At 43.9% G+C, this 13,574-nt stretch overlaps 1 protein-coding gene across 1 annotated transcript in view; it reads right to left on the bottom strand.

Moving 5' to 3' along the window:
• EVI5L (ecotropic viral integration site 5 like) overlaps positions 1-10,357 on the bottom strand; it is a 35,834-nt gene extending 25,477 nt beyond the window's left edge. Inside the window, exons 1-5 of the mRNA XM_042780106.1 lie at positions 10,267-10,357; positions 8,014-8,383; positions 6,812-7,001; positions 3,246-3,470; positions 361-435 (exon numbers count right to left, since the gene is read on the bottom strand). Coding sequence (XP_042636040.1) covers positions 361-435; positions 3,246-3,470; positions 6,812-7,001; positions 8,014-8,372 — 849 coding nt within the window. The 5' untranslated portion in view covers positions 8,373-8,383; positions 10,267-10,357. The remainder of the gene's footprint in view (positions 1-360; positions 436-3,245; positions 3,471-6,811; positions 7,002-8,013; positions 8,384-10,266) is intronic.
• Positions 10,358-13,574: the final 3,217 nt, after the last annotated feature.

The following is a 13,574-nucleotide window of genomic DNA, read 5'->3' as shown; positions in this document are numbered from 1 at the left end:
CAAAAATCCCCAGAAAAATTCCCATTAAAACCCCCCAAATTACCAGAAAAATCCCAAAATTCCCAGAAAATCCCCTGGAATTCCCCCCAAAAATTCCCAAAATTCCCAGAAAAATTCTCATTAAAACCCCCCCAAATTCCCATTAAAAATCCCAAATTCCCACCAAAAAATCCCAAATTCCCTGGGAAAAAACCCCCCAAAATTCAAATTAAAACCCCCAAAATTCAAATTAAAACCTCCCAAAACCCCTCAAAAATTCCCAGAAAAAAACCCCAAATTCCCATTAACCCCCAGAATTCCCAAAAATTCCCCAAATTCCCAGAAAAAAACCCCAAAAATTCCCAAATTCCCCATCCCCACCTGCATGAGCAGCAGTCCCACGATGAAGGCGCTGCCCTGGCAGTACCCGACCTCCCTGTCCACCAGGGAATAGGCCTGGAAAAAACCCCAAAATATCCTAAATACATCCCAAAAATATCCTAAAATATCTTAAATATATCTGAAAATATCCTAAATAAATCCTAAAATATTTTATAATATCCTAAATATTGTAAATATTGTAAATATTGTAAATATTTCTGTTCCTATCCCAGCCCTGACCTCTCTGTCCACCAGGGAATAGGTCTGGGAAAATAAACAAAAAATCCAAAATACATCCTGAAAACATCCTAAAAATATTCTAAATAATCCTAAAAATATCCTAAATAAATCCTAAAATATTTTAAAATATCCTAAAATATTTGATAATATTTTAAATATTCTAAATATTCTAAAGATGCTAAATATTCTAAATATACCCTAAAATATCTTAAAATATCCTAAATTTCCTAAATATCCTAAAAATCCTTAAAAAAATCCTAAAAATATCCTAAATAATCCTAAACATCCTAAATATATCCTAAATATCCTACATATATTCCAAGTATTCTAAATATCCTAAATATATCCTAAATATCTTAAATGTTCTAAAAATCCTAAAAATACCCTAAATATACCCCAAAATATTCTAAATAATCCTAAATATATCCTAAATATATTCTAAATATATCTTAAATATTTTAAAATATCCTAAATATCCTAAATATATCCTAAAAATCCTAAATGTATTTTAAATATTCTAAATATATCCTAAATATATCTTAAATAACCTAAAAATTCTAAATACCTTAAATATATTCTAATTATCCTAAATATCCTGAATATCCAAATATCCTAAATAACCTAAAAATCCTAAAAAAATCCTAAAAAAAAATTCCTAAAAAAAATCCTAAATATCTTAAAAATATCCTAAAAAACCTAAAAAAAAAATCCTAAAAATCTCCTAAATAATCCTAAAAATATCTTAAATATCCTAAAATATCCTAAATATCCTAAAATATTTTATAATATTTTAAATATCCTAAATATTGTAAATATTGTAAATATTCTGTTCCGACCTCTCTGTCCACCAGGGAACAGGCCTGGAAAAAATTAGAAAAAAATCCAAAATACATCCTGAAATATCCTAAATAATCCTAAATATATCCTAAAATATTTCAAAATATCCTAAATATTTTAAAATATTCTAAATATCCTAAATAGCTTAAATACCCTCAATATATTCTAAATATGCCAAATATATCCTAAAACTACTAAATATATTCTAAATATCCTAAAAATCCTAAAAAAAATCCTAAATATTCTAAATATCCTAAATATTTCCTAAACATCCTAAATATCTTAAACATCCTAAATATACCCTAAATAAATCCTAAATATCCTAAATATCCTAAATATATCTTAAATGAATCCTAAATACTTCCTAAATAATCCTAAAAATATCCTAAATAATCCTAAATATCCCAACAATCCCGTCCCTGTCCCAGTGCCACCTCCTGTCCCAGTGTCACCTTCATGACATTGAACAGCCCCTCCTGTCCCTGTCCCCATGTCCCTGTCCCAGTGCCACCCCTGTCCCCAGTGTCACCTTCATGACATTGAACAGCCCCTCCTGACCTCCTGTCCCCATGTCCTCGTGTCCCCCTGTCCTCCTGTCCCTGTCCCCTGTCCCCAGTGTCACCTTCATGACATTGAAGAGCATCTCCTGTCCATGTCCCTGTCCCCATGTCCCCTATCCCAGTGCCACCTCCTGTCCCTTTCCCAGTGCTACCCATGTCCCCAGTGTCACCTTCATGACATTGAAGAGCCCTCCTGGTCCAGGCTGTCCCTCTCCATGACCCCTGTCCCAGTGCCACCTCCTGTCCCTGTCCCAGTGTCACCCCCTGTCCCCAGAGTTTGGTGTCACCTTCATGACATTGAAGAGCACCTCCTGTCCCTGTCCCCATGTCCCTGTCCCCATGTCCCCGTGTCCCCTATCCCAATGTCACCCCCTGTCCCCATGTCACCTTCATGATGTTGAACAGCACCTCCTGACCCTGTCCCTGTCCCACCCCCTGTCCCCCTGTCCCCATGTCCCCAATGTCACCTTCATGACGTTGAAGAGCCCCTCCTGTCCCAGTGCCACCACCTGTCCCTGTCCCCATGTCCCTGTCCCCATGTCCCTGTCCCCATGTCCCTGTCCCTGTCCCCATGTCCCCATGTCACCTTCATGACGTTGAAGAGCACCTCCTGTCCCTGTCCCTGTCCCCTGAAGAAGTCGTGTTCGGGGTAGGTGTGGGCGCTGTCCCTGTCCCCATGTCCCTGTCCCTGTCCCTGTCCCTGTGTCCCCATGTCCCCCTGTCACCTTCATGACGTTGAAGAGCACCTCCTGGCCCAGGCTGTCCTGTCCCCGGAAGAAGTCGTGCTCGGGGTAGGTGCGGGCGCTGTCCCTGTCCCCATGTCCCTGTCCCCATGTCCCTGTCCCTGTCCCCATGTCCCTGTCCCCTGTGTCCCCATGTCCCTGTCCCCATGTCCCCATGTCACCTTCATGACGTTGAAGAGCACCTCCTGGCCCAGGCTGTCCTGTCCCCGGAAGAAGTCGTGCTCGGGGTAGGTGCGGGCGCTGTCCCTGTCCCCATGTCCCTGTCCCTGTCCCCATGTCCCCATGTCCCTGTCCCCATGTCCCCATGTCCCTGTCCCCATGTCCCCATGTCACCTTCATGACGTTGAAGAGCACCTCCTGGCCCAGGCTGTCCTGGCCCCGGAAGAAGTCGTGCTCGGGGTAGGTGCGGGCGATGTCCCTGTCCCCATGTCCCTGTCCCTGTCCCCATGTCCCCATGTCCCTGTCCCCATGTCCCCATGTCCCTGTCCCCATGTCCCCATGTCACCTTCATGACGTTGAAGAGCACCTCCTGGCCCAGGCTGTCCTGTCCCCGGAAGAAGTCGTGCTCGGGGTAGGTGCGGGCGATGTCCCTGCGGATCAGGCGCTCGCAGGGGGAGCTCATGCGGAGCAGCTCCGAGTACTGAGCCTTGAGCGGCAGCTCGGGGGCGCTGCAGAGCAGCTGCCACACGATGGCCCTGAAATGGTGCGGGATCCCCTTCCGGATCAGCTCCTGGGGACACAGAAATCCCAAATGTGATCCTAAATCCCAAACATCATCCTAAACCTGACCCCAAACCCATCCCAGTGACCCCAAACCCCACAGCAGCTGCCACACGATGGCCCTGAAATGGTGCGGGATCCCCTTCCGGATCAGCTCCTGGGGACACAGAGATCCTAAATGTCACCCTAAATGTGACCCCAAACCCCAAACATCATCCTAAACCTGACCCCAAACCCCAAACATCATCCTGAACCTGACCCCAAACCCCACAGCAGCTGCCACACGATGGCCCTGAAATGGTGCGGGATCCCCTTCCGGATCAGCTCCTGGGGACACAGAAATCCTAAATGTGATCCTAAACCCCAAACCTGACCCTAAACCCCAAATGTCACCCTAAATATGATCCTGAACCCCTAATGTCACCCTAAATGTGACCCCAAACCCCAAATGTGATCCTAAACCCCAAACTTGACCCTAAACCTGATCCCAAACCCCAAATGCGATCCTAAATGTGATCCCAAACCCCAAACGTGACCTGAAACCCCAAATGTCACCCTAAATGTGACCCCAAACTCCAAATGTGACCCCAAACCTGATCCTAAATGTGACCCCAAACTCCAAATGTGATCCTAAATGGGACCCCAAATCCTAAACCTGACCCCAAACCCCAAATGTGACCCCAAACCTGATCCTAAATGTGACCCCAAATCTCAAATGTGATTCCAAATCTCAAATGTGATTCCAAATCCCAAATGTGATTCTAAATCCCAAATGTGATCCTAAATCCCAAATGTGACCCCAAACCCCAAATGTGACCCCAAATGTGATTCCAAATCCCAAATGTGATCCCAGCTGTGACCCCAAACCCCAAATGTGATCCCAAACCCTAAATGTGACCCTAAATGTGACCCCAAACCTGATTCTAAACCCCAAATGTGACCCCAAATGTGATCCTAAACCTGACCCCAAACCCCAAATGTGGTCCCAAACCTGATCCCAAAACTGGAGAAATTGGGAAAATCCACCCCAAAAAAATGAAAAATTGGTAAAATCCATCCCAAAACAAATTGGGAAAATCCATCCTAAAAAATGAGAAACTGGGGAAATCTACCCCAAATAAATTGGGAAAATCCATCCTAAAAAAAAGGAGAGATTGGGAAAATCCATCCCCAAACTCATCCCATTGGATAAATCCATCCCAAAAATCGACATTTTGGGACAAACCCACCCCAAAACTCACCAGACCGGATAATTTTGCCCCAAAACTCATCCTAATGGACAAACCCATCCCAATAAACAACAATGAATTGGATAAATCCAGCCCCAAATAAAACAAAATGGACAAACTCATCCCAAAAATCGACATTTTGGGTAAAATCCATCCCAAATCTCATCCCATTGATCAAACCCACCCCAAAAAATGATCTTTTGGGTAAAACCCATCCCAAAATTCATCCCATTGGTCAAACTCATCCCAAACCACAACAAATTGGACAATTCCACCCAAAAAAAAGAAATTTTGGGACAAATCCACCACAAATCTCATCCCATTGGACAAACCCACCCCAAAACACAACAAATTAGAAAATTCAACCCCAAACCACAAGAAATTGCACAATTCCATCCCAAAAATGAAATTTTGGGACAAACCCATCCCAAATCTCATCCCATTGGACAAACCCATCCCAAACCACAAGAAATTGGACAATTCCACCCCAAAAAAATGACATTTTGGGACAAATCCACCCCAAAACACAACAAAATGGATAATTCCACCCCAAAATGCATCCCATAGGACAAACCCATCCCAAAACACCACAAATTGGACAATTCCACCCCAAAAAACGACATTTTGGGACAAATCCATCCCTCAAAATACAATAAAATGGACAATTCCATCCCAAATCTCATCCCATAGGACAGACCCACCCCAAATTCCATCCCAATGGAGAAATCCATCCCAAAACATGAAATTTTGGATGAAATTAATCCCAAAAACAAACTCATCCCAAAAAATCGACATTTTAGGACAAACCCATCCCAAATCTCATCCCATTGGACAAACCCACAGCAAAAAAGGACAAATTGGACAATTCCACCCCAAAAAAATGAAATTTTGGGACAAATCCAGCTGAAAACAAACTGGACAAATCCATTAAAACCACAAGAGATTGCAGAAATTCATCCTAAAAAATGAAATTTTGGGACAAACCCATCCCAAAACTCATCCCATAGGATAAACCCATCCCAAATCTCATCCCATTGGACAAACCCAACCCAAAAAAACCCATTTTGGGTAAAATCCACTCCAAAACTGATCCCATTGGTCAATCCCATCCCAAAAAATGACATTTTGGGTAAAATCCATCCCAAAACACAAAAAATTGGACAAACCCATCCCAAAAATGACATTTTGGGACAAACCCACCCCCAAACTGATCCCATTGGTTAAACCCACCCCAAAACAGAAGAAATTGGACAATTCCACCCAAAAAATGAAATTTTGGGACAAACCCACCCCAAACACACAAAATTTACCAATCCCAGCCCAAACCCCATCCCAAACCTCATCCCATTGGATAAACCCATCCCAAAAATCAACATTTTGGGTAAAACCCATCCTACAATTCATCCCAAAGGTCAGTCCCAACCCAAAACAGAACAAACTGGATAAACCCATCCCAAAAAATGAAATTTTGGGACAAACCCATCCCAAAACAGAAGAAATTGGATAAACCCAACCCCAAAAAAAGAAATTTTGGGACAAACCCATCCCAAATCTCATCCCATTGGATAAATCCACCCCAAACCACAAAAAATTGGACAATTCCACCCCAAAAAATGACATTTTGGGACAAATCCATCCCTCAAAATACAACAAATTGGACAATTCCATCCCAAAACTCATCCCATTGGATAAATCCATCCCAAATCTCATCCCATTGGACAAACCCATCCCAAAAATTGACATTTTGGGTAAAATCCACTCCAAAACTCATCCCATTAGTCAATCCCATCCCAAAAATCAACATTTTGGGACAAACCCATCCCAAAACTCATCCCATTGGACAAACCCATCCCAAACCACAACAAATTGGACAAATCCACCCCAAAAATCGACATTTTGGAACAAATCCAGCCCTCAAAATACAACAAATTGGACAAATCTATCCCAAAAATCGACATTTTGGGACAAACCCATCCCAAATCTCATCCCACTGGACAAACCCAGCCCAAATCTCATCCCACTGGACAAACCCAGCCCAAATCTCATCCCACTGGACAAACCCAGCCCAAATCTCATCCCACTGGACAAACCCAGCCCAAATCTGGCCGATTTCCCCCCAGACCTTGAGCAGTTTCTCCTTCTTCCTCCTCCACTCGTCCCAGTCGTTGACGATGCGGCCCCAGAGGATCCAGGAATCCTCCTCGGGCTGGCCCAGCTGCGACGAGGCCGACGAGCTGGAGACCAGGGACGAGCCCGAGCTGCGGCGCGAGCCGTTCACCGAGCGCAGCGACTTGGAGTCGGCCTCCAGCAGCCTGGGGGTTAAACTGGGCTTAAACTGGGCTTAAACTGAGCCTAAACTGAGCCGTTCACCGAGCGCAGCGACTTGGAGTCGGCCTCCAGCAGCCTGGGGGGGTTAAACTAGGCTTAAACTGGGCTTAAACTGACAATCTGAGCCTAAACTGGGCTTAAACAGGGCTTAAACTGAGCCAGGACTGAGCCGTTCACAGAGCGCAGAGACTTGGAGTCGGCCTCCAGCAGCCTGGGGGTTAGACTGGGCTTAAACTGAGCCAGGACTGAGCCGTTCACCGAGCGCAGCGACTTGGAGTCGGCCTCCAGGAGCCTAGGGGGTTAAACTGGGCTTAAACTGGGCTTAAACTGGGCTTAAACTGAGCCAGGACTGAGCCGTTCACCGAGCGCAGCGACTTGGAGTTGGCCTCCAGGAGCCTGGGGGGTTAAACTGGGCTTAAAGTGGGCTTAAACTGACAATCTGAGACTAAACTGGGCTTAAACTGAGCTTAAACTGAGCCAGGACTGAGCCGTTCACCGAGCACAGGGACTTGGAGTTGGCCTCCAGCAGCCTGGGGGGGTTAAACTGAGCTTAAACTGGGCTTAAACTGGGCTTAAACTGAGGCAGGACTGAGCCGTTCACTGAATGCAGAGACTTGGAGTCGGCCTCCAGCAGCCTGGGGGTTAAACCAGGCTTAAACTGTGCTTAAACTGAGCTTAAACTGAGTTTAAACTGAGCCTAAACTGAGCCAGAACAGAGCCTAGAACTGACTTAAAACTGACCCAAAATGGATCCAAACCGTGCCTGGGACAGGTGGGGGTGACCCAGAAGCGACCTGGAGAGAGAGACTCAAAACTGACCCCAAAAATGGAAATATTCTCCAAAAATGACCCCAAAAATGGAAATATTCTCCAAAACTGACCCCAAAAATGGAAATATTCCCCCCCAAAATGGGAACATTCCCCCCAAAAATGGAAATATTCCCACAAAAAACAATACAAATATCTCCCCAACCCCCCAGGATTTCCATCCCTGACCTGTTCTGCTCCTCCAGCTTGGCCAGCAGCTGCAGCTCGTCGGGACTGAGCCTCTCATTGTCGGGACTGAGCCTCTCATTGTCGGGACTGAGCCTCTCATTGTCGGGACTCCCCCTCTCCCTGTCGCGACTCCGCCTCTCCCTGTCAGGGCTCCGCCTCTCCCTGTCGGGGCTCTCCCTCTCTCTGTCGCGACTGGGCCTGTCACTGTCGCGACTGGGCCTGTCATTGTCGCGACTGGGCCTGTCACTGTCCCGACTCGGCCTGTCATTGTCGCGACTGGGCCTGTCATTGTCGCCGTCGCTGTCGCTGCTCGGGCTCAGCGCGGGGCCCTCGGGGCTGCCGAGCTCCGGAGAGGCCATGGCGGGATCACCTGGGACAGAGGGACAGACGTGAGTGAGGGACAGAGGGACAGGGACAGAGGGACAGGGACAGAGGGACAGGGACAGAGGGACAGAGCAGGACAGAGGGACAGAGGGACAGAGGGGCAGGGACAGAGGGACAGAGGGACAGAGGGGACAGAGCTGAGTGTGGGGACAAAATCCACTTGGGGACCACAATTCCACATTTCAGGAACAAAATCCTGCGATTTCAGCCCCAAATTTTGCATTTGGGGACAAAATTCTGCATTTGAGGAATGAAATCCAAAATTTGGGAACAAAATTTTACATTTGGGGAACAAAATTTTACATTTGGGGAACAAAATCCAACATTTCAGGGATAAAATCCCGGGATTTCAGCACCAAAATTCAACATTTAGGGACAAAATCCAAAATCTGGGAACAAAATCCAACATTCTGGAAATAAATTCTGCATTTTAGGAACAAAATTCAACATTTAGGGACAAAATCCAACATTTAGGGGACAAAATTCTGCATTTTAGGAACAAAATCCAACATTTCAGCCCCAAATACCCCGTTTTGGTACCAAAATTCACATTTCAGCAGCAAAATCTCACATGGAGGGACCAAAATCCAACATTTAGGGACAAAATTTCCCATTTCAGCACCAAAATTCCACATTTTGCGACCAAAATTTGGGGTCTCAGCCCCAAAATCCTGAATTTCTGCACCAAAATTTCACATTTCAGCCCAAAACCCCCAAATTTCAGCCCAAAATTTGCCATTACAGCCCTAAAATTCCACATTTAATCCCAAATTTCACCCCAAAATCCCAAATTTCAGCCCCAAAATCCAATATTTTACCTTCAAAATCCCACATTTCACTACAAAATCCCAAATTCTACCCCAAAATTTCACATTTCAGCCCCAAAATCCCAAATTTCAGATCCATAATTCATCCCTAAATTCCAACAAATTTATTTATTTGAATGCTTTTAAAAATTAGTTGGTTAAAATGTGGAGAGAATAAAAAGAGCTCAGAATAAAAATAAAATAAAATAAAATAAAATAAAATAAAATAAAATAAAATAAAATAAAATAAAATAAAATAAAATAAAATGTGGGAGTTTGACCCCACAAAAGGAGGAGTCACCCCCAAAAAAATTTAATAAAAAGGGGGGAGTTTGACCCCAAAAAAATCCCCAAAAAATCCCAAAAATGGGAGTTTGATCCCCCCAAAAAAACAAAAAAAAAATTTAAAAAAAGAAACAAAGAGGTGACCCCAAATCCCCTCAAAAAATGGGGGTGACCCCCCCCCCCAAAAAAAAAAAAAAAAAATTAAAAATAAACCAACAAAGGGGTGATCCCAAACCCCCTCATAAAATGGGGGTGACCCCAAAATCCCCACAAAAAAAATAAAAATAAAAATAAAAAAAAGCTACTAAGGGGAGGTGACCCCAAATCCCTCACAAAATGGGGGTGACCCCCTCCCCAAAAAAAAAAAAAATTTAAAATAAAACAACAAAGTGGTGACCCCAAATGCATAAAAAAATGGGGGTGACCCCCCCCCAAAAAAAAAATTAAAAAAAACCCACAAAGAAAATGGGGGTGACCCCAAAATCCCTACCAAAAAAAAAAATTTAAAAATATAGCAACAAAGGGGTGACCACAAATCCCTCAAAAAATGGGGGTGACCCCAACCCCCACCCCCAAAAAAATTTAAAAAATAAAGTAACAAAGGGGTGACCCCAGATCCCCTCAGGGCCGTTCCCCCCTCACGCAAAAAAGGCGGGAAACCCCAAACCCCATTGGGGGGGGGGCGCCCCCATTTTCCCCCTCAGGGCCCCGCCCCCCCATCTCCCTCACGGCCATTGTTCAGTGACAGCCCCTCCACGGCTCCCCCGGCCGCTCGTACCTGCGCTCGGCGGCCATGGCGAGCCCCGGCCGTGCTGCTGAGGGGGCTCCGCGCTGTTCTCCCCTCACGGGCAGCCCCGCGCCCGCCGCCATCGCCGAGCGGCCGCCGCCGCCCCGGCCGGCGCTAGGAGACAGCGGCGCGGCGCCTCGGCCAATCAGCGCTCGAGTTCCGCGTCTGGGCCCGCCCACCCGGAGCGTCTTAGCCAATCACGACAGAGCGATGCCTCGACAAGCCCCGCCTGCCGCCTCGTGAATGAATGGAATTGCGCAATAGCGTTGATGGACAGGGAGTTTACCCAATGAGAGGCAAGGAGGTGCTCGGCGCCGACACCCCCGTGAGAAGAGGTGTGGAAGCGATGAATGGCGGGGTCAGGTGTGGAGAGGTGAGAAGATGTGTGGGGACCAACCAATGGCAGGTTTAGGTGGGGATGATTGATGGGTGAAATAGCCAATCAAATGCCGCATCTTGCTTGGAGTGGCACCCGGTTGACAGGAGAGGACGACAAGCCCCGCCGCGCCACCTGAAGGCTTGGGTGTGATTGACAGGTGTCTCAGCCAATCGCAGAGCAGAAGGTGATGAGCTAGCCAATAGAAGCGCGAGTATGAGGTGTAGTCCCGCCCTCCTGTCATCGGCGATGGTCCCGCCCTCGCGACTAGGGTCGCGATTTCTATTGGTCGATACCGATGATTGACATACGGATCCTCCTATGGGGCGTCGAGCAGCCGTGAGGGGAAGGGGAGCGGCGCCATTGGAGAGCGGTGGGATAGAATGAGGATCGCTCATTCCCTCAGGGATCTGCGTGTGGTGTGAGGGGATCCCTCAGGGATCTGGGAATGGGGATCAGGGATGGCGTGAGAGGATCCCTCAGGGATCAGGGATTTGATCAGGGGATCCCTCAGGGCTCAGGGATGGGGTTTGGGGATCCCTCAGGAATCAGGGATTGGATCAAGGGATCCCTCAGGAATCTGGGATGGGGTTTGGGGATCCCTCAGGAATCAGGGATGGCATCAGGGCATTCCTGAGGGATCAGGAATAGGGTGAGGGTATCCCTTAGGGATTGGATATGGGGATCCCTCAGGGATGAGATCAAGGGATCCCTCAGGGATCTGAGATGGGATTAGGGGGTCCTTCAGGAATCAGGGAATGGCAATTAGGGATGGGGTCAGGGGATCCCTCAGGAATCAGGGATGGAGTGAAGGGATCCCTCAGGGATCTGGTAATGAGGTGAGGGGATCCCTCATGGATCAGGAATGGGATCAAGGGATCCCTCAGGAATCAGGGATGGGATCAAGGGATACCTCAGGGTATCCCTGAAGTCTTGGGTGTGATTGACAGCTGTCTCAGCCAATCGTAGAGCAGAAGGTGCTGAGACAGCCAATAGAAGCGCGGGTATGAGGTGTTATCCCGCCTCCCTGTCATCGGCGCTGGTCCCGCCCTCGCGAAGAGATTCGCAATTTCTATTGGTCGTTAGCGATGATTGACAGGCGGACCCTCCTATGGGACGTCGAACAGCCGTGAGGGGAAGGGGAGCGGCGCCATTGGAGAGCGGTGGGATTTTGGGTTTATTTTGGGTTTATTTTGGATTTATTATTGGAATATTTTAGGTTTATTTTGGATTTATTTTGGATTTATTTTGGATTTGTTCTTGGAATATTTTGGGTTTATTTTGGGTTTATTTTGGATTTATTCTTGGAATATTTCGGATTGATTTTGGGTTTATCCTTGAAATAAAAATTTAATTCTTGGTATATTTAAGGTTTATTTCGGGTTGATTTTGGGTTTATTTTGGGTTTATTTTGGGTTTATTCTTGGAGTAAAAATTTTACTCTTGGAATATTTTGTGTTTATTTTGTGTTTATTTTGGGCTTATTGTGGGTTTATTCTTGGAATATTTTGGGTTTATTGTGGGTTTATTTTGGGTTTAATTTGGGTTTATTTTGGATTTATTCTTGGAATATTTGGGTTTATTTTGGATTTATTTTGGGTTTATTCTTGAAATAAAAATTTAATTTTTGGTATATTTTAGGTTTATTTGGGGTATATATTGGATTCATTTTGGGTTTATTTTGGAATATTTTGGGTATATTCTTGGAATATTTTGGGTTTATTTTGGATTTATTTTGGGTTTATTTTGGATTTAATTTGTGTTTATTTTGGGTTTATTTTGGATTTATTCTTGGAATATTTCGGGTTGATTTTGGGTTTATCCTTCAAATAAAAATTTAATTCTTGGTATATTTAAGGTTTATTTCGGGTTGATTTTGGGTTTATTTTGGGTTTATTTTGGGTTTATTCTTGGAGTAAAAATTTTACTCTTGGAATATTTTGTGTTTATTTTGTGTTTATTTTGGGTTTATTGTGGGTTTATTCTTGGAATATTTTGGGTTTATTTAGGGTTTATTTTGGGTTTATTTTGGGTTTAATTTGGGTTTATTTTGGATTTATTGTTGGAATATTTTGGTTTATTTTGGATTTATTCGTGGAATATTTTGGATTTATTCGTGGTATATTTTAGGTTTATTTTGGATTTATTTTGGGTTTATTCTTGAAATAAAAATTTAATTCTTGGTATATTTTAGGTTTATTTGGGGTATATATTGGATTCATTTTGGGTTTATTTTGGAATATTTTGGGTTTATTCTTGGAATATTTTGGGTTTATTTTGGATTTATTTTGTGTTTATTTTGTGTTTATTTTGTGTTTATTTTGGGTTTATTTTGGATTTATTCTTGGAATATTTTGAGTTTATTTTGGGTTTATCCTTGAAATAAAAAATTAATTCTTGCTATATTTTAGGTTCATTTTGGGTATATTTTGAGTTTATTTTGGATTTATTCTTGGAATGTTTTGGGTTTATTTTGGGTTTATTTTGGGTTTATTCTTGGAATATTTTGGATTTATTTTGGATTTATTTTGGGTTTATTTTGGGTTTAATTTGGATTTATTTTGGGTTTATTTTGGATTTATTCTTGAAATGCTTATTTTGGATTTATTCTTGGAATAAAAATTTTATTCTTGGAATATTTTAGGTTTATTTTGGGGTTTTTTTGGGTATATTTTGAGTTTATTTTGGGTGTATTTTGGAATATTTTGGGTGTATTTTGGAATACTTTGGGTTCATTTTGGGTTTAATTTGGATTTATTTTGGTTTTATTTTGGGTTTGTCCTTGGAATATTTTGGGTTTATTTTGGGTTTATTATTGGAATATTTTGAGTTTATTTGGGGTTTATTTGGAGCGTATTTGGGGGTTTTTTTTGACCCCAAACCTCCAAAATTTCACTTAAAAATTCCATTTTTTTCACTCCAA

The sequence above is a fragment of the Catharus ustulatus genome, chromosome 33 (assembly GCF_009819885.2).
Source record: "Catharus ustulatus isolate bCatUst1 chromosome 33, bCatUst1.pri.v2, whole genome shotgun sequence".
Lineage (NCBI taxonomy): Eukaryota > Metazoa > Chordata > Aves > Passeriformes > Turdidae > Catharus > Catharus ustulatus.
The sequence above is the reverse complement of the archived record's forward strand: the minus strand, read 5'-3'. Positions and strand labels throughout refer to the sequence as shown.